We start from the raw sequence: 20,735 nt of genomic DNA, 5'->3' as shown, positions 1-20,735 counted from the left end.
GCCGCCATGGCATGTTTCTCCAAGCCACTTATCTAGCAGGCGTAAACAACAGTCTGGCTGGCAGGTTGAGCAGGATAATGCAACCTCATGAATGGTCACTAAACATGAGCGTAGTCTGCAAGATCTTCCGAGTGTGGGGCACCCCCTCAGTGGATCTTTTTTGCCACTCAGATCAATCTCAAGGTCCCTCAGTTCTGTTCCAGGCTTCAGGCCCACGACAGACTAGTGTCAGATGCTTTTCTCCTACGTTGGGGGACAGGCCTTCTGTATGCGTATCCTCCCATACCTCTGGTGGGGAGGACTTTGCTGAAACTCAAGCAAGACTGCAGAACCATGATCCTGATTGCACCCTTCTGTCTGCGTCAGATTTGGTTCCCTCTTCTTCTGGAGTTGTCCTCCGAAGAACCTTGGAGATTGGAGCAGTGGCTTAGCGAGGGCGGCTGCCACCCGGGGCGGTTTGCCGCTGCGCACCCCCCCCCTGGGTGCAGCATGACACCCCCCCTCAGTGCATCAGACCCCCCCTTGGCGCATCACCCAAGGCCCCCCCCCCCCCCGAGTGCATTCTTGCCTGCTGTGTGCACGCCGCTGGGGGGGGGGGTGTCGGTTCCGCTGGTTCCCTGCTCCCTCTGCCCCGGAACAGGACCTGTTCTGGGGCAGAGGGAGCAGGGAACCAGCAGAGCCGACACCCCTCCCCCAGCAGCGTGCAGCCGGGGCGGACTGCCCCACCCTTGCTATGCCACTGGATTGGAGTGTTTTCCAACCCTCATCACCCAGAACAAGGGGTCGCTTCTGCATCCCAACCTCCAGTCTCTAGCTCTCACGGCCTGGATGTTGAGAGTAGAGAGTTGCACGGGGACAGAAATCCTACCCTTCCCCGCCCGTCCCTGCTGGAATCTTACCCATCCCCACCCATCCCCGCTGGATTCTTACCCGTCCCCACCCATCCCCGCAAAAATTAAAACCATCCCAACCCGTCCCCACCCGTCCCCGCAAGAATTTAACCCATCCCCACCCATCCCCGTAAGAATTTAATAGTACATAAAAGTTCCAGTCAGCCCCCTTTCTGGATTTGAGCCACAGCACTGTAGGCAAGGAAGGAATGGAAGTTGGAACTTGGAACACTCTGGTGCGCACATGTAAGATTTGTCTCTGATTCACTGGCAGTGTGTGCTGAGAGGCCGCCACATGCACGCGCCAGTAGGTCAGGTGACATCTGATTCTCGTGCCTGTGTCAGAGCTGAGGTCTGTGCACCAGCCTGGGACCAAAGAGGATTAACAGTAACATAGTAAGTGACAGCAAATAGACCTGAACGGTCCATCCACTCTGACCAATAGTCACACTCATGATCAATTCATCATTAAATCAATGAGTGTGATATTATATACTTGATTATGGTCTTTCTTTCGTGTTTCTGGAACAAAGACCACAGGAGTCTATCTGGCCCCATCCTTATGTTCCAACTGCTGGAGTTGCCATCGAAGCCCACTCCAGCCTATTCATGTTCTCATTTGTGGGACACAGACCGTAAAAGTCTGTCCAGCACTGTCCTTATGTTCCAGCCACTGAAGTTGCTGTCTAAGCCCTTTCCAGCCCATCCTACACCAGATTGCCATGTATGAGACACAGACCATACAAGTCTGCCAGGTATCAGCTCTAGTTCATCACAGCCAGAGTCGCCATCTAAGTGTCACTTGACATATCCACACACATGCAGCCATTTAAGGTTAGCATTTATATAACTTCCATTTTCTAATTAGAGATCCTCTGTGTTCATCCCATGCCTTTTTGAATTCCGTCATCATTTGTGACTCTACCACCTCCTTAATGGAAGACTTTCCACATTTATGCTGTTAAAGCAAGGAAGAAGAGGAGGAAGAGACAGCACTCAAATAAATTGGTATTCGGTAGATGAGAGGCTGGTGCAGGTGCAGCTTACACTTCCACGGGAAGCCCACAGAACTGGTTCCATCCCCGCGGGAACCCCGCAGGAACTGCCTCCGTCCCCACGGGAACCCCGCAGAACTGCTTCCATCCCCGCGGGAACCCCGCAGGAACTGCCTCCTTCCCCGCGGGAATCCCGCGGGTTCCGCGGGATTCCCGCGGGGACGGAAGCCGTGCAGCTCTCTAGTTGAGAGCTTAGAATTCACCTCCTTGGGTCTTTCAGAGGGTGGCTCCCATGTCTTGCTTGCTTCCAGGAAGGGTCTTACTCTTTTAAATGGAGGAGGTTTGCCGTCTGGTGTGACAGCAAGGTCCTAGATCCTCTTTCTTGACCTACACAGACCCTGCTTGAATACCTTCTGTACTTATCAGAGTCTGGTCTCAAGACCAACTCCATAAGAGTTCTCCTTAGTGCGATTAGTGCTTATCATCGCCTTGTAGAAGGTAAGCCTATCACTGGACAGCCTTTAGTTGTTCGCTTCATGAGAGATTTGCTTTTGTCAAAGCCCCCAGTCAAACCTCCACTGGTGTCATGGGATCTCAACGTCGTTCTCACCTAGCTGATGAAAGCTCCTTTTGAGCCACTGAATTCCTGCCATCTGAAGTACTTGACCTGGAAGGTCGTTTTCTTGGTGGCTGTTACTTCAGCTTGTAGGGTTAGTGAGCTTCAGGCCTTGGTAGTGCATGCATCTTATATCAAGTTTCATCATAACAGAGTAGTCTGCACGCATCCTAAGTTCCTGCCGAAGGTGGTGTCGGAGTTCCATCTGAACCAGTCGATTGTCTTGCCACCATTTTTTCCCCATCCTCATACCCGCCCTGGCAAAAGCAGTTTACAAACCTTGGACTGCAAGAGAGCATTAGCCTTTTATGTGGAGCAGACAAAGCCCTTCAGACACTCCGCCCAGTTGTTTGTTTCTTTTGATCCCAACAGGAGTCGCCATCGGAAAACGCACAATCTCCAATTGGCTAGCAGATTGCATCTCCTTCACTTATGCCCAAGCTGGGCTGACTCTAGAGGGCCAAGTCACGGCTCATAATATTACAGCCATGGCTGCGTCAGTGGCTCACTTAAAGTCAGCCTCCATTGAGGAGATGTGCAAGGCTGCAACGTGGTCATCAGTCCACACATTGACATCTCACTACTGCCTTCAGCAGGATACCTGACGCAACAGTCGGTTTGGGCAGTCGGTGCTGCAGAATCTGTTCGGGGTTTAGGATCCAACTCCACCCCCCTAGACCCATTTTTGTTCTGTTCCAGGCTGCACTCTCAGTTAGTTGCTTATAGTTTCAGGTCAATATATGTTATGTCCTTGCAGTTACGAGGCCCAATTGACCAATGTTCATTGTTTTGAGTGAGCCTGGGTGCTAGGGATACACCACATGTGAGAACAAGCAGCCTGCTTGTCGTCGTAGAAAGTGAAGATACTTACCTGTGGCAGGTATTCTCCGAGGACAGCAGGCTGATTGTTTTCACAAACCCACCCACTGTTACGACTGGGGATGAGAGCCCTTGTGCCCTGACTGAGCACAGTGAAGATAGGGTGCCACTGCACTCGGTCAGGCAGCCAGACAACCCCTAGCTTCACCTGGGAAGCGACCGCTGTTCCCCGAGAATGGAGACCCCAGGTGCAGGCGGCCACCAGGACTTCCGCAACCGGTGGGGTTGCACGACCACTGACCAGACAGGCAGGAGTGCTGACACAGTCCAGGAGCCAGGAAAACAGCAGCGTAGCGAATAGTCAATGAACAGTCCGAGGTCTAGGCAGGCAGCAACACAGAGCGAAGTCAAGAAGCAATCCAAGGTCAGGAAACACAGGAACAAAGATAGCTGACTGTGGAACACAGACGTGGATCACAACCTCTACACAATAGAAGCCAAAGCATGGAAGGACTGGAGGCAGGGCTTTAAATAGTGTAGGAATTAGACTCAAACATGTGCAGCTGTTCCAAGATGGCTGCCCCCATCAGAGGAGATGCTCTACGCCCAAATATGGGCTTTCTTCCTGAAGCTGCCCAACTCCAAGATGGCTGCCACAACCTGAGATGCCCATCTCCAAGATGGCCACCCTATCCTGGAGATACCCACATCCAAGATGGCCACCGCATCCTCAAATGCCCATACCCTGCGCAAGCAGACTGCACCTCTGGAGGAGTGTAGCAGAGCGTAACACCCACCTCCCCTTTGGAGTTTTTATTTCTCTATATGCTTTTGGATTTAACTGAGAAGTGCTCATGCGATGGGCGGGAAATCAGTCCGCGCTGCACGTGTGCCAGAAGACTCTGGCAAAACTTTACTTTTTTGCTTGCAAATATTTGCCGATTCCTGGGCCGACGCGGACATTGACCCAGATTTGAGAACAATCAGCCTGCTGTCCTCGGAGAATACCTGCTACAGGTAAGTATCTTCGCTGTTGCGCGGCTGTTGTCTGCACCCCCTTGCAGCGTGCAACCAGGGTGGACCGCCCCGCCCTTGGTACACCACTGGTGAAGAGTTTGAATTGAATTCTTTGTTTGACTGGAAGCCAATGATGGCTTTTTAGCAAAGGCGAAGAACAATCAGAACGATGATGAGCATGGGAGAGGAGGCATATAGCTGTGTTTTGCAGTGATTGTAGCTTTAACCGGAAACGAGACAACCAAGGTTGACAATATTGCAATAGTCAAACCTTGTGATTAACAGAGACTTTGAGGAATAGACATAAAGATAGCATGATATGTTTGATAGAGAAGTTAGTTGACAGATTATCCAGTCCTAGTATATCTTAAGGAGAACCAGTGCTTCTACTCCATATAACTCCCTACCCTTACAACTAAAGTGAACTCAAGTCTAAAAAGCGGGGTAGAGGAAGAGCATGTAAATCTGAATATCTGCCTTTGGTGTAGAAACAGCAGGTCCCGGCTCTGGTGCACAATTCACATAATTCAGAGCTTCCAAGTTACCCAGTTCCAGGAGGGAGATTGTAAGCCAGTCCTGGATTCTTGCCAAACTAATCTTGATGCACTATTGAACATGCAGCACTGATTTCAGTGGGTAGAATCAGGGACTACAAATCCCACACTGCTTTGAGATGTGAGTGCAAAACCAGGACTGGCTAAAAAGTCTCCCTCCTGGAACTGGATAATTTGGCAGCCCTGATAGGGTTACCATATGTCTAGTTTTACCCGGACATGTCCTCTTTTTGAGGACACGACCGGGCATCTGGGCGGGTTTTGCCAGCATGCCCATTTCTCTGGATTTGCTGACGAATGGACAGGCTGATGAACAGATGGGCCTCAGGGTGTCCTATCCTCCCCTCTCCTCCTTTACCACAGTGTGGTCCCCTGGTGGTCTAGTGACCTCTTCGGGGCAGGAAAGACTGAGCCCCCTCTTTCCTGCCTGGCGCATCTGCAGACTATCTTGGTCCTGGCGTCGCTTCAAAATGGCTGCCGAAAGGGGCGGGGTAGTGAATGGAGTCATGTGGGTGGAGGGAGGCTGGAAAACTGGGGAGGGGATATACATGGGGGAGAGAGAGGGAGTCTGGCTTTCTTTGGCGGGGTCAAAGTGACAGGGGTCGAGGGCGGCAGGGTGTGACAGAGGCAGGGTGGGTGTGACAGGGGCATGGCAGAGTGTGACAGGGGACAGGGAATGTGTCCTCTTTTTCATTAGGGCAAATATGATAACCCTAAGCCCTGATAATTAGTCAATTGGAGAGACAAGACACACAGAAGCAAATAACATAATTGTTGGATTGTTTTGCTCCCTTTGCAACCACTGATTTGTTATTCTACACGGACTTGTTAAAAAATAGAAAAGTTATGAGTCCACAAATGCAGAGCTAAACCAGGTGCATGATTTTTCCATTCTATCTTGGACACCCTGGCTCGATCTCTACTGTATCATCACAAACCACCTTAAGGAGGCGGATCCCATTTTAGCATGATATTAGCTGGGGAGTTTTGCACATGCTCAGCTGCTTTGTCTGTTCTGTTCCTATAGAGTGTATAATAGGACTGAAGAAAAAAGGAAACCTTTTCTGCATGCTCAGAACTGGAAATCCATGCGAGCTCCAGCGCCCCAGATAAGGGGAGGAAAAGGGACTGTAGCTGAGATCCTGAGAAATCAACTCCCCGTTTCTTTATAGTTTTTTTCCCCAACTTTTCTGGAACAGAGAAATCTCCAGCTTGAATCCATACCAGCAGCTGCATAATTCAGAGCAAAATGACTGCCCTGGTTTCTGATCCGGTAAGAAATTCCTCTCTCTCATCTTGTACACAGGGCGCCAGCAATAAAAGGAAAAATGTCGTTTGCTGCTCTTCCAGCCTTCCCTCCTTATTCTCTGTTTGTTTTGGAATGGAGCAGTAAATCTGTTCCCCGATGATCAAATTCCCCGTGTTGTTTTGAACAGCGATTAAAAATTAGCGCCGGAACAGTGCGGGGAATTAAAGCCCTCATGGACATGGTCAAAACTGATAGCAAGCAAATTTATGTGTGCTATTAATTTTGTAAATCTAAAACACTAACAGGCAGATGATCAGAAGCAAACTCCAGCGCTAAATGCATGCTAAACAGGGCATTAGGTATTCCTCCCCAATGATCAGTGGTCAGCGCGCCAAAATTTGGGTCGCTGGCCGCGGCAAACCCTACGCCAGCTCCGAGCTGGCGTTAGGGTTTGCAGATCATTGGGGAGGAATGGTGAGCCCTGTCCAGCATGCAGTTGCATGCTGGCAGGCCCCTGTTCCCCACCAAAGCAAACCTACCAACAGGGGGCTGGAGGTCCGGCGGACCTCCGCCCCCCCCCCCCCGACAATCCCATCCCTCCAGGTTCAGGGAGAGCTGGAGATCCGGTGGGTCTCCAGCCCCCCCCCCAAACCCCCAGAAAATGGTCCCTGGTGGTCCAGTGGCCGCCAGCCAAACCCCCCTCCCTCCCAGTGAGTGACGGGTGGGGGGGCTGGAGGTCCGGCGGACCTCCAGTCCCCCCCGATGATCCCATCTCCCCATGTTCAGGGAGGGCTGGAGATCCGGTGGGTCTCTAGCCCCCCCAAACCCCCAGAAAATGGTCCCTGGTGGTCCAGTGGCCGCTTAAAAAATGTCCGATAAAAAGGCCCCCCTCCCGGCCCCCCTACCTTAGTTGGAGGAGGGAGGTAGCCTGCCTTCCTCTTCTCCCTTGTTGATGAAGCCGCAAAATGGCGGCGCCTAGCCCCTCCCAGTGCATATGGTCTGTAGCCCCGCCCAGCGCATCCCAGGATGTACTGGGAGGGACTGGGCGCCGCCATTTTGCGGCTTCGTCAACAAGGGAGAGGAGGGAGGCAGGCTACCTCCCTCCTCCAACTAAGGTAGGGGGGCCGGGAGGGGGCCCTTTTTACCGGACACTTTTTAAGCGGCCACTGGACCACCAGGGACCATTTTCTGGGGGTTTGGGGGGGGGGGCTGGAGACCCACCGGATCTCCAGCTCTCTCTGAACCTGGGGGGATGGGATCGTCGGGGGGGGGGGGGGGGGGGACTGGAGGTCCGCCGGACCTCCAGCCCCCATTGCTCGGGGCAGGGGTAGTCAGGGCCTGGTGGTCCCATGGACCTCCAGCCCCTGTGTTTGACAGGTTTGGGCTTTTGACAGCCTAGACCTGTCAAACAAGTGCGGGAGGATTGTGCTGAGCCCATGCTCGGCACAATTCGCCTGCACTTCTACCCCATGAGCAGAGATAATTGCGCTGCTTAAATTTGCATGCATTATCTCTGATCATAGGTCTAATAGCGCCCCGCGCTGTTCCAGCACTAGTTTAGAGCGCTGTTTGGAACAGCGCGGGGCTTTTGATCATCTGGGTATAACTCAGAGCTGATAGAATATCACAGTATCGTCTTATCATCCAAAAAGATGTCTATACATTTACTATAGCAATGGTGTAATGTACCTTTAAAGGAGAAAAAGCCTCAATTAATGATGGGATACTCCTTTGTTGATCTCTCATTCAACCTAAGGGAGTTCCATCCATTCACCATAGGCTAAAAAAACCTCCTTAGTTTTTAACATAAGATCACATAACCGCACTAATTTTGGCGCGCTGACCGCTGATCATTGGCGATGAATGCACTAAGCCCTGTTTAGCATGCATTATCATGCTACTTGCGCAAAGAGCCCTCGAGCGTGTTGTTTCACGCGCTCGAGGGCTCTGATCATGGGGTGCTAGCAAACGCTGGCGCTAGTATGGCACTAGCAGCCTCTAGCACCGGTGTTTGCTTTTAATCATCTGCCTGTGAATTCTGCTTTCTGCTAGTGTTGTAAGGTTCACTTCTCTCTCCAGCTGTTCAGTCTTTTGTCACCGTCCACGGCCCAAGTTTTCATAAAAGCCTCAGGGTCCGTGGTGCCCATAGACTGTCTTCTGTAAGAGAATAAAACTTGTTACACCACAAAATTCTCAAACTTTGACCTCTCCCTTTAATCCAAGTGTTTCCTCACATTCAGTACTGGCTTTTCTGTCTCTTCAGTTTAGACAGACTGTCAACATGGTAGTGGTTTATAAAGCCTGACACAGATGCTCTTAGCTAAGCCACTCCCATTGATTGCAAATCTATCCAATCATGTGGCAGAAAAGCCAGGGGAACTTCCATCGGAAAGTGAATTACCCCTCTTTGGGTAAAACATCTATGCAAAAGGTTCTGTCAAAACAGTTTATGTTGATCAGAAAAACTGATTCCATTCAATCTTGGTATTGAGTCCATGTGGTTGTACGGTTTGCAGACGATAAATCCATTTTTGTTCCTGTTAGAAAATTTCTCTTGCTACGTCTCCGCCTACAATGTTCCATCTAAGTTGCTGTAATACTACACATCTTAGGGATTTAAAAATATGATCTTCTTTAATACAATGTGCCGCTAACGGTGCTGTGATTTTTTTTAATATTGATGTTACTTTTGTGTTCTGTGAGTCTTATTGCCAATTTTCTGGACGTCTGTCCTATATATAATTTGTTGCAGGGACATATGATCCCATATACCACCCAATCGGGCACACATGAGGTGCTGTGGTAAAGTGTGTAACTTCTTCTTGACTGTGTAACAGTGAATTCCTTTGTAATCAGCATAATCTCACACATACCGCAATTGCTGCAACTCTTGTGTCCCTCTTTCAGGGCAGGGCATCGTCTCTTATGGGCTGTCAGAGGGCTGCAGGCGCCAAAATCTCTTTTAAATTGCGTCCCCTGCTAAACGCCATTCTAAGTTCTGTCTTTGCGAACCCTGGTAATGTCTGTATGACATGCCAATTCTTTCTAATAATATCCGAAAATTGTGAATCCATGGTAGAATAGCTCACAACGCAAGTTAAAGTGTCATCAGCATCATTCTTATCCGAGCGTTTCAGTAGCAATAAGTATTCTCGATGATTATATTTAGCCCATCTATATGCTTTGTGTACTATCGTTCTTGGGTAACCTCTCTCCCTTATTCTCCTCTCTAATTCTTTTGCTTTGTTCTTAAATTCCATTTCTTCAGAACAAATGCGTCTGTAGTGTAAAAATTGGGAAAATGACAGGTTGTCTGAGGAGAGTGGAAGCTCATCAGGGGAGGACTCTGAACAGAGCTCCCCAGCAACAACAACAACTGGACTGCCACCAGCTGCTCAGGAACAGGGTGGGAGGGGTAGGAGCTAACGGGGCCGAGGAGGGGGAGGAGAAAGTAGGCAATAGTTTCTCTGATGGGACATGCTGGGGGGGATGGGGGAATGTGTGTGTGGTAGGGGTGGGGGTGTGCTGGGAGGTGGGAAGAAAGAGTGTGAAGGTTGGAGTGAAGGGAATATGCACAGAGCGTGTGATGATGGTGGGAAGGTTTGTGGTGTTGTTTAACTGGTGTGTCATTGAAATAACTGTTCATCACTTACTGTCACTAAAAATTTGTCTCGATGAGTCTTTGCGTAGCTCGGACCCCCAGCTGGTGGACACTCTGCTCTGTGGTGGAGGGGGTTCCTCATCATCTTAGTCTAGGGCCTGCTGCTCTGGTTGCTGTGGATCCTCTGGGAGGGCCTGTCCTCTGTGCAGGCTAGATTAGGAAGCATACAGTGGGCCATAAAGATCTTGCCAACCTTTTGGGGGTTGTACAGGAACTCCACTCCAGAACGATCTAGACATCAGAACCTGTTTTTGAGCTGTCCAAATATGCACTATATGATGACACGTGTCGTCCAATGTCTGCTGTTGTAGTCCTCCTCTGCCCTGTTTGTGGGTGCACTATAGGGGTCATGAGCCAAGTCCGCTGTGGGTAGCCTTTGTCACCTTAGGGGAGGAGCAGAATGAGAAACATGGGTGTATATTGTCTGGAGTGGGTACTTTGTGGTGGTACCTTGTGGTGGGAATTGTGGTTTATGGAGTGAACTGGAGTAAGACAGTGCTGAGGGTTGCTGGGTGGAGGGGAGGTTTGGCTGATCCATGTTGCACTTAGCTAGGAGTCATGCGCCGGTGATCTCCCCTCGGTCAAACTTGCAGAAGATTCCAGAGGGCTGGTATATATAGGCTCATTGGTTGAACCTGGTTATCGGGCAAGCACATCTACAATCTCCCCCTGGGCATCACACACAACTTGCATATTCATGGAGTGGAATGCTTTCCTATTACAATAGGTGGCCTCTTGTGCCTGGGGGAGTCTGAGTGTGATATGTGTGCAGTCAATGATGCCTACGACCGAGGGGAAACGAGCTATGGCATAGAATTGAGCCATGTTGTTCTGCAGGGCTTGCAGGGTGGTGGGGAAGGTGATGTACTCTTAGGTGTGGGTAAGAAAGGCATCAAGGGACTGGGTGAGGCAGTTTGAAATGGCAGGCTGGGTGAGGCTTGCGTTGACAGCACAGACTGGAAGCTACCAGTGGTGAAAAAAGAGAGAGAGGCGGTGATCTTGAGGTGGACAGGGATGGGATTGTTCCTACGGGTCCTGGCCGGCAGGAGGGGTTGGAGCTGGTCACAAAGTTGGTGAATGGCAGCCCTGTCAAAGTGGTACCTATTGAGACACTGCTGGTCAGTAAGTTCTAGGAAAGGTGTACGGGGCATGAAACGTCTGGGATTTGAGTATCTCCTACGGTGCCTCCCCTCCAAACTCTCCTCCTCCTCCAACATGTGAGACGTGCATCCATTTTCCAACACTACAGGTGCTACCCAGTGACCCCAATGCTCACCTCTCCCTACCAACCTGGTGAAACCCAACACCAACAAACACCTTGACACTCACTCTCCCACCACCCACAAACAATGCAGTCACACACAGCACAGCCACACAGCAATCACTGAACCTGGAGGGATGGGATTGTCAGGGGGGACATTGTTACATATTCAACAGTAATTACATCATAATAATGGTTATTTATATGCCACCGGTTCTTCTTCTTCTTCTTATTATTATTAGCATTTGTATAGCGCTACCAGATGCACACAGCGCTGAACACCTGATACAAAGAGACAGTCCCTGCTCAAAAGAGCTCACAATCTAAATAATACAGACAGACAAGACAGTTACGGGTGAGGGAAGTAATGGGTGAGAAGGAAGGAAGGGACAAGGGGAGGGCAATTGAGTAGTGGCTATGTAACATGGGGTTCGGGAAAGAAGAAAAAACAAAGTTGTAAAATGGGGATTTACTTGTGCTGGCGAACATTCCGCCGGTCTGCAATGTAGCTTGGAATTTTGAGAAGGGTTTGGAATGGGAAGCTAAGGAGGGGTTTCCTAGGAAACGGGGGTTTGTGGCAGTTGTGATGAGCCTGCTGCTTTGTAGGAGAAGGATGATGTGTGAGTGAGCTCTGAGTTGGAATTGAGAATTGTAGTAAAATTGTAAGAGAAATAGGATTGTCAGGATTGAAATGGGGGAATGAGTATGAAAGAAAGTAGGGTAATAGGGGAAGAGTGAAAAGAGAGTCCGTTTGATGTAGAGTGAAGCTGTTTGATGATTGAGAAAGGTTAAAGCCTAAAGGTGAGGGGGATTGAATGAGAAGAAGGAGAGAATTACTTTAGCTTAGAGGTGAAAAAGGGGAAAAAACATTTCTTTTACGATTCAAAAGGGAGAAAAGGGAGTCTATTGGAGTTTCTCTTATCCTAAGCATTAAAAGAGATGTGGATAGAATGTTCATTGTCTGAGAGGAGAGAAAGAATCTTAAGCAGAGTGAGTGACAGCAAAGCACTGCAGCGCTTAGAATAGGGAAGTGCAGTACAGAATAGGTGTGTAGAAGGGAACATTCAATTAATTTTATTTTAATTAGAAAAGTTGGCCACAGTATTGATACCTTGATTAATATCCCATGAAGGTTCCTGAAAATTTGCAGGAAGGAAGGGTTTTGCTTCCAATTACTTTGGTTTAAAAGAGTGAGGTGTAGGAAGAAGAACGGGAGAGAAGAGGAAAATCGATCTGGACCCCCACGCAAGAAGGTCTACGCTGCACACCAACAAAAGGAAACCTGTAACAGCTGTGACTGGGAAAACAGAGAAAACCTAAAAGGGTTGAATCCTGTGAAAGGAAAATTTATGGGGTTAAAAGAGGTTGATTACATGTTAAATTTACTGCATTTTACCAATTAAAAAGTTAGTTACATTGTTGGGTTAGAACATTTAGAGTAATTAAATTAAATTATTGATTATAACAAACTGTAAATTGTGAAATTGTATTTTTTTATTCTCGGAAACAGTAAAATCCTGAAATTAGTTTATTTTCCTCTCCCGCTCTTGGAGTGGGAGACGAGGTTAGTGATTGTTGTCCACTCCTCATTCCTGGGTGCTGGTTTCTGGAAAGTCGCCACGACTACTACCATCAGGCTTGCCGGAATCCAGTTTCATCTTACATCACACCCAGGCGTGGGGTGGGACTAACAGCTAGGAGCTAAAAAGCAGCAGTGAAAAGGTGGGTTTTCAGCATAGATTTGAGAGAAGATGTTGCCTTGTGCAAGCAGTGATTGTGATTTTGTGATTTCAAGTATGGTTTTTCCCTCTTCTTATAATTCCTGACAGCATATTATCCCCTTAAAAGCCACTATTGTAGACTCTGTGCGGTCTGTCATTTTTACACTGTGCCTTTAAATGATCGTCATTCGATTACATAGAATTTATGTCAACTTCAATTTTTAGACACTTTAGCCACCTGTCCATTCGCAAACACCTGTAATGTTAATTTGATGCAGGGTATATATTTTTAGGCTTAAAACAACTACCATATAGTATTTTTCCAAAGGTCGTTTATTACGATTCATGCCGTTTCTGTTTCGAACATTTTTAAAGACCATATGGACTGTATATCTTATACTTATATCTTTTGGATCTCTTGCCATAAGCTTTATTGGTTTAGTATCTTATTTCATTGTTTTCTGGCAAAGGCCTGGCACCTTGATGACTCCCTTGAGTACTAACCGGACAGTTAAGATATGTTATATGATCCTGTTTAGGGATGTGGCTTCATGTCTCCAGCTACATCTGAAAAGGCATTTTTGACACTGCTTCTCTAGTGGTTTTTTAATACATTTTATGTTGCAGCCCTATTTATGTCGTTATCTACATCACATGCGGAGTTTTGATGTATAGAAGGCTGAGCTCTAGTTCAATATTGCTTTGTGCTCTACAGGTAGGGTGGTCCTCTATGGATATTTGGTCCTCCCCCCTCCCTCTTTGCATTTTGGGAGTCTCTCCATTCACAATATACTGTTCCCTTACTTCACGATTTAGTGTTCGATTAGCCTGTCTCACTTTTTCTACACTTTTCATATTCACATGTACACTATTTCTTTGCAGTAGTGTTTTATGTCACCTACATAAGTACATAAGTAATGCCACACTGGGAAAAGACCAAGGGTCCATCGAGCCCAACATCCTGTTCATGACAGTGGCCAATCCAGGCCAAGGGCACCTGGCAAGCTTCCCAAACGTACAAACATTCTATACACGTTATTCCTGGAATTGTGGATTTTTCCCAAGTCCATTTAGTAGTGGTTTATGAATTTGTCCTTCAGGAAACCGTCTAACCCCTTTTTCAACTCTGCTAAGCTAACCGCCTTCACCACGTTCTCTGGCAACGAATTCCAGAGTTTAATTATGCGTTGGGTGAAGAAAATGTTTCTCCGATTTGTTTTAAATTTACTACACTGTAGTTTCATCGCATGCCCCCTAGTCCTAGTATTTTTGGAAAGTGTGAACAGACGCTTCACATCCACCTGTTCCATTCCACTCATTATATACCTCTATCATGTCTCCCCTCAGCCGTCTCTTCTCCAAGCTGAAAAGCCCTAGCCTCCTTAGTCTTTCTTCATAGGGAAGTCGTCCCATCCCCGCTATCATTTTAGTCGCCCTTCGCTGCACCTTTTCCAATTCTACTATATCTTTCTTGAGATGCGGCGACCAGAATTGGACACAATACTCAAGGTGCGGTCGCACCATGGAGCGATACAACGGCATTATAACATCCTCACACTGTTTTCCATACCTTTCCTAATAATACCCAACATTCTGTTCGCTTTCCAAGCCGCAGCAGCACACTGAGCAGAAGGTTTCAGTGTATTATCGACGACGACACCCAGATCCCTTTCTTGGTCCGTAACTCCTAACATGGAACCTTGCATGACGTAGCTATAATTCGGGTTCTTTTTTTCCAACATGCATCACCTTGCACTTGCTCACATTAAACGTCATCTGCCATTTAGCCGCCTGGCACTGACGTCAGACTCACCGGTCTATAATTTCCCGGATCTCCCCTGGAACCTTTTTAAAAAATCGGTGTTACATTGGCCACCCTCCAATCTTCCGGTACCACGCTCGATTTTAAGAATAAATTGCATATCACTAGCAGTAGCTCCGCAAGCTCATTTTTCAGTTCTATCAGTACTCTAGGGTGAATACCATCCAGTCCAGGAGATTTTTTACTCTTCAGTTTGCTGAACTGCCCCATTACGTCCTCCAGGTTTACCGTGAAGTCATTAAGTTTCTCTGACTCATCCGCTTGAAATACCATTTCTGACACCGGTATCCCACCCAAATCTTCCTCGGTGAAGACCGAAGCAAAGAATTCATTCAATCTCTCCGCTACGTCTTTATCTTCCTTGATCGCCCCTTTTACCTCTCGGTCATCCAGCGGCCCAACCGATTCTTTTGCCAGCTTCCTGCTTTTAATATACTGAAAAAAAATTTTGCTATGTTTTTTTGCCTCTAATGCTATCTTTTTTTTCGTAATCCCTCTTAGCCTTCTTTATCTGCGCCTTACATTTGCTTTGACACTCCTTATGCTGCTTCTTGTTATTTTCAGACGGTTCCTTCTTCCATTTTCTGAAGGCGTTTCTCTTAGCCCTAATAGCTTCCTTCACCTCATTTTTCAACCACGCCGGCTGTCTTTTGGACTTCCGTCTTTCTTTTCTAATTCGCGGAATATGTTTGGCCTGGGCCTCCAGGATGGTATTTCTGAACAGCGTCCATGCCTGTTGTACAGTTTTTACCCTATTTTTAAAACTCTTTCTTTACCTTCCTGCACACATTCAGTTTCACTTCCATTGTATATTTTAATCCTATTCATACACATCTATCATTTTATATTTATATGAACTTTTAGCTGGTTTAGATTAATTGTTAGGTGATGCTTATTATAGTATTATTTTTTTACATTTATTACTTTTTATCTTTTGTCGTATACTATGCTTTGCTTTTATATGAGGACCACTAACGAAGGCCTTCGTGCCAAAACACAGCTCTTATCAGGTATCACTTATATGCTGCATATATGGATTGTCATGCTTGCGACATTTAAAGAATTAAACCTTTTTATTGAACCATTCTGTATTAGTCTAATTGGAATTTTTACTTGGTGACATCCACTTTTGTTTGGGTTCTCATATTTTGTGGAAGGTTTGTTTTCTTTTTTTTTTCCATTAATGTTTTGTTGGCATTTATGTTGTGGATTTTTGATTTTTTTCCCCATAATTATTATATTGCGTGGTTCCCTCTTTTTGTGGTGATTATATTATTTTTGACATAACGAACTATTCACCTGTCACTTCTTTTCTGGTCCATATGTGCTGATTACTATTGCTCTTCCTTTCAACAGCTAAATTAGCTAATGTGAGATTTCCGCTGTATCACTAGGGACCAGGAAACCTATCCAAAACAGTAATCTGTAGAGCAGAGCTCTCTTCCTTTATTACTATAATCTACAGGAGATCTCATCTCATTGATAGAGGTCTATTACTCAAACATGATAATGAAAAATTGATTGAGGGTGTGCTGTTTGCTGTTCCAGGCATCAGTTATATTCAAGGATGTTGCTGCTTATTTCTTGGACATGGAGTGGAACATTCTGGGAGAATGGCAGAAGGAGTTTTACAAGAAGGTCATCATGGAGATTCATGACATTCTCACATCAAGAGGTAAATATGTCTTCTCTATCATCTACCACACAGGCACATCATGAAATCATTGTTGGAAAGATTACAGGTACTAGATACCATGGGCACCTTAAACTAGAGGCTTTGTACAAGAACAGCCGGACTCGGTCTCCCTTTTCTATACATAGAGGGGCATTTTCAATGACGTCTAAGTCCGACTTTGGACATTTTGTTCAAAATGTCCAAAATCCAAATAGTAAATATAGTCATTTTCTAAATGTCACAGCTGTGGCCGTGCCTTTATGTCCAGACCTTCCGATTCTCTGTATCTGGCTCTGTGACCGCTCCAGACTCTTTCCCTGTTCCTGCTAGCCAAACTTCGCTTTAGTGTCTGTGAAGCCAAGCCTCGCTTTGGTCTCTCTGCTTCCATGCTTCATTGCCCAGTGTCATAGCATATACACAAACCAGGACTAAAGACCACCCATTCATACAACATGTATGTGTCACAGCTCGCTCAAGTATGCTTTCAAATATAAATTTTTTATATATAGAGTACCCTCAGATCTTACCCACAATTTATGCAGACAATAAAGGTGCCATATAGTGGTATAGCACTTCTTTCATCGGGTTACTCTAAGTGGGTTTTTTTTAGGGAGCAGCATTTTGCTTGTTTTTTTAACTTTACTTTGCTTCCCTTCACCACAGTGCTATTAAAATCACTTTAAGAGTATATAAATGCTTAATGAGCCAGCTGTGCACTTATCTTGCCTCGCTGAACAACGTTCATCTCACTTCTTCCCCTGAATGCTATTGAATATTACCAGAGACAGTGATGTCTTGGAATCATTGCCCAGTGTGACATCATCAGCCATCTTCTTTATAAGGACCTGAAAAACTTTTCTGGGTTGCCTATGCAACAGGTCTGTTTCCCTTTTCTTGTTATAGTTGTTATTGTGTTTGCTTGTGAGGGAACTGGTTGTCTTGTTAGCTGTGCCTCAGGGCACAGCCTTGAGCTCAGTTGTGATTCTGATTTGAACCTGAATGGATTACTTTCCTGATAGCTATGCTCTCTAGCAAGCCCTATTCTGTTTCCCTGTGTGTGTGCTTCTGGTTTGAACCTGAATGGATTATTTTCATGTTAGCTATACTCTCCAGCAAACTCTGTTTTGTTTCCCTTTGTGTGTGCTTCTTGTTTGTACCTGAATGGACTACTTTTCAATTAGCTTGTTTTGTAGCTCTGCGTGTACTGTTTCTGGGCGTGTGTAGTTCTTGGCTGTTTGTTCTTAGTCTGTAGAAGCCAGCCTCGTCCCTGATTATTTCACAGCTGTGCAGCTGTGTCTGCTGTCTCTCCGTCTGCCTTGCCTTTCCCTTCCCGACTGTGGGTGTTGGCTAGTCTGTGGTAAGCACGTTTCTTCTTTGTTTGTTTAGTTTTCCCTGTCGCCTGCTTTATCTCTTTGTGTTTATTATTTGTTCTTTGGCTCTTATGAGCACTACTCCTTTGCTGACTTGTGTATTAGAAGCAGCCTTTCTCTTTCGCCTGCTTTAACTCTTGGTCTGCTCTGTTTGTTCCTGGCTCTTGTGAGCTCGCTACTTGTCTGACTTGTGTATGTAAAAGCAGCTTTTCCCTTTTTGCCTATTTTTTTGTCTCTAGTGTCTGTATTTGACTCTGTGGCCTTGCCTTGAGTTGCTTTTGTGTGTTTTTCCTTTACCTTAGAACGGCCTTTGTGGCACGAGTGGGTTGTTCTTCCGTTTAGCTGTGGTTACTAGCACAGCCCTGAGTATCCTCTCTGTGAGGTTTCTACTTGAGTTTGAGTGAGTTGCTCTTCTGTTTAGCTGTGACTACTAGCGCAGCCCTGAGCGGCCTTTCTGTGTTGCACAAGTGGGTTGTTCTTCCGTGTAGCTGTGGCTGCTAGCTCTTCTCTGATCGTCCTCTCTAAGTGTGAGTGGGTGGTTCTTCTGTTTAGCTGTGTCTACTAGCTCAGCCTTGAGCTGCCTCTCTGTGTGGCATGAGTGGTCTGCTCTTCCGGTTTGCTGGAACTATTAGCTCAGCCCTGAGCTACCTCTCTGTGTGATTCCTGTTTAAGTTAGTTAAGCCTATTCATCCGTATAACTTTGGTTCTAATCACAGCCCTGAGTTATATCCCTTTGTGCTTGTGTGTAGGGTATTGTGACCTCCTGTTTCTGACTCTGTTTGTGCAGTATGTGTGCGCTGCTTGGGTAGTATCTACTCAGGGGATTCTGTTTTGTGTTTTTTCCCTTCTCTCTGTTACATGTGGATTCCAGTTCGGCCTTGCGGCCCATATGAGTGTCCTTCCTTGTTCCTGGTTCCTGCTTTTGTCAAGCTTTGTTCCTGTTTTTTTGCTTTAGCCGGGTTCTGTTTTTACCCTGCCTTGAGTGTGCACTGTCTATTGCTATGTCTTGTGTCTTGTCTGGATTCAGTGTCTGGCTTGCCTCTGCTTTGTACCTTCTCAGAGGACTTGTCTGCTGCAGCCTGGCTGCAGTCCAAGGGCTTACCATCCCTGTACCTGTGACACTAAAAAGCAAAACGTCTATCTTTTTTTCTGAAAATACTGTTTGTAACAAGGTTTTGTGCTGTATGCATTTATATTTTTAGGCCATTTTTGAAAAATACTGTCCAAGTGAAAAGCATAGAAAATCAAGCCATTGGTATGTAGGAGAGGCCAGCAATTTTAGTAGCCTGGTCCCCCTTACTTCCTAGGAGAGCAATGGGGCAACCTAGGGGACACTGCAGTGGACCTCATATAAATGCTCCCAGGTACACATCTCACCGTGACTCGCTTATCTTGTCTGCAGAGCCCTCCAAAGCCCACTCCCCCCAACTGTACAGCACCACAATAGCCCTTATGGATGAAGGTGACTCCTATATGTGGGTACAGTAGGGTTTTGGTGAGTTTGGAAGGGCTCACAGTTTCAGCCACAAGTGTAACAGGGGGATGTATGGGCCTTGGGACCACCTGTCTACATTGCACTGCACTGACCACTAGACTACTCCAGTGACTTGCATGCTGCTGTAATAGACCTGGCTATAACATCTGAGACTGTCATAGAGGCTGGTATGTAATATTTAGTTCACATTTTGGGGGGAGTAAGGGGCGGTCATCCCTGATTACCTTCAGTGGTCATCTGGTCATTTAGGGCAACTTATTGTGCTTTATTTGTTCTAAAAACAGGTCCAGAGCTAAACGTTTAGATTTTCGCCCTGGACGTTGTTTTTGTGTTCCATTATGGCTGTAAACATCCAAGTGTTAGGCACACCCTGAACCCGCCCTAAGCCCGCTTTTGAAATGTTTGGACGAATTGTAGATGAATTGCACACATAGGCATTTGGAAACAGGTTTTAAAAACACTGATTCCATAGCGTCCCCAGATCAATCCAGAGACTTGTGGGTTATGCCCCTCCTCTAGCAGGTTAGATAGAGAGAACTCAGAGGTTTGCTATAATAGAGCATGTGCAGCCAGCCTCACTTCAGTATTCTCTCTATCTAGCAGGTAGAAGGGAGCATAAAGTGCAGCTCTGTGGCCTGAGGCTCCTATCCCGTTCCCTTGGGTGTGTTGAGCTTTCTCTGGGGTTGAGGTGCTGGAGCACATTCTGGGATACACCTGGTGGTGCCAGGTCCCTACCCTTCTCCCCCTGTCAGCCTACTTAAATTCTGTTGAGGATTTTGGCTGTATTCCTCTCCTGTCTCATAAAAAAAAAAAAGAACCAGACGGAACGATTCTCCAGTCCAGCCTCATTTTGGCTTTCTTGGCGCTTGGAACAATTCTCTGTTCAGCTTAATTGGAACGTGAGCAGGGCTGGAACTGCGGAGAAGGTAAGGCTTTTGGGGCTATGTCCGTTCCGTTGGAGTCCGTTAAGCGCGGCTCGCGCTGTGGGGCATGGTGGCACGTCGCTTCCCTGCGAGTTTTGTTCCGCGACGGTAGTGAGTCATAGTGCGGATCAGGGGATTGCATGTTGGGCACCACGGCGCCAAAAGGGATCGTTTCTCGCTTGGTGGGAAAGTCTGTGACTGGAACGGTTGATCCGCTGGCGCCATTTTCTCGCTAGCGCCGCGGTCTCAGGATGCGGCAGTGGGATCTGCTGGGGCTCCCTCCGACAGAGAAGCCTCGATTTCTCTCCCGGAAAAGGCTGTTATGAAGGCATTTACCCCGGAGTTTGTATTCTTTTGCTCAAAGTGTTTTTATTGCACTCTGAGGGAGAGGGGCAGGAGGCGGCCATTTTCGAGGCTTTGCTGCCTCGGGCTCTGAGTTCGTACAGAAGCCGCCTAAGATGGCCCGGTTGGGTTTAAGGGGCTGGTAGAGTGGAGGAGTAGCATAATGGTTAGTGCAACAGGCTTTGAACCTGTCTGTCTGGGTTCGTTTCCCTCTGCTGCTCCTTCTGTCCGTGAGCAAGTCGCTTAGCCCTCCATAATAACCCTGGGACGACATATGGATTCGGAGGGTGTACCAGGGTCAGGGGAATCCTTTTCAGGGCACCTT

General features: G+C 47.1%; 2 protein-coding genes across 2 annotated transcripts in view; both read left to right on the top strand.

Moving 5' to 3' along the window:
• LOC115463703 (zinc finger protein 208-like) overlaps positions 1-20,735 on the top strand; it is a 216,776-nt gene that overhangs the window by 93,939 nt on the left and 102,102 nt on the right.
• Positions 6,077-20,735, top strand: part of LOC115463710 (zinc finger protein 398-like) — a 37,803-nt gene continuing 23,144 nt past the window's right edge. The window contains exons 1-2 of the mRNA XM_030194430.1: positions 6,077-6,164; positions 16,154-16,280. Of these exons, the coding sequence (XP_030050290.1) occupies positions 6,141-6,164; positions 16,154-16,280 (151 nt within the window). The 5' untranslated portion in view covers positions 6,077-6,140. The remainder of the gene's footprint in view (positions 6,165-16,153; positions 16,281-20,735) is intronic.

The sequence above is a fragment of the Microcaecilia unicolor genome, chromosome 2 (assembly GCF_901765095.1).
Source record: "Microcaecilia unicolor chromosome 2, aMicUni1.1, whole genome shotgun sequence".
NCBI lineage: Eukaryota > Metazoa > Chordata > Amphibia > Gymnophiona > Siphonopidae > Microcaecilia > Microcaecilia unicolor.
The sequence above is the reverse complement of the archived record's forward strand: the minus strand, read 5'-3'. Positions and strand labels throughout refer to the sequence as shown.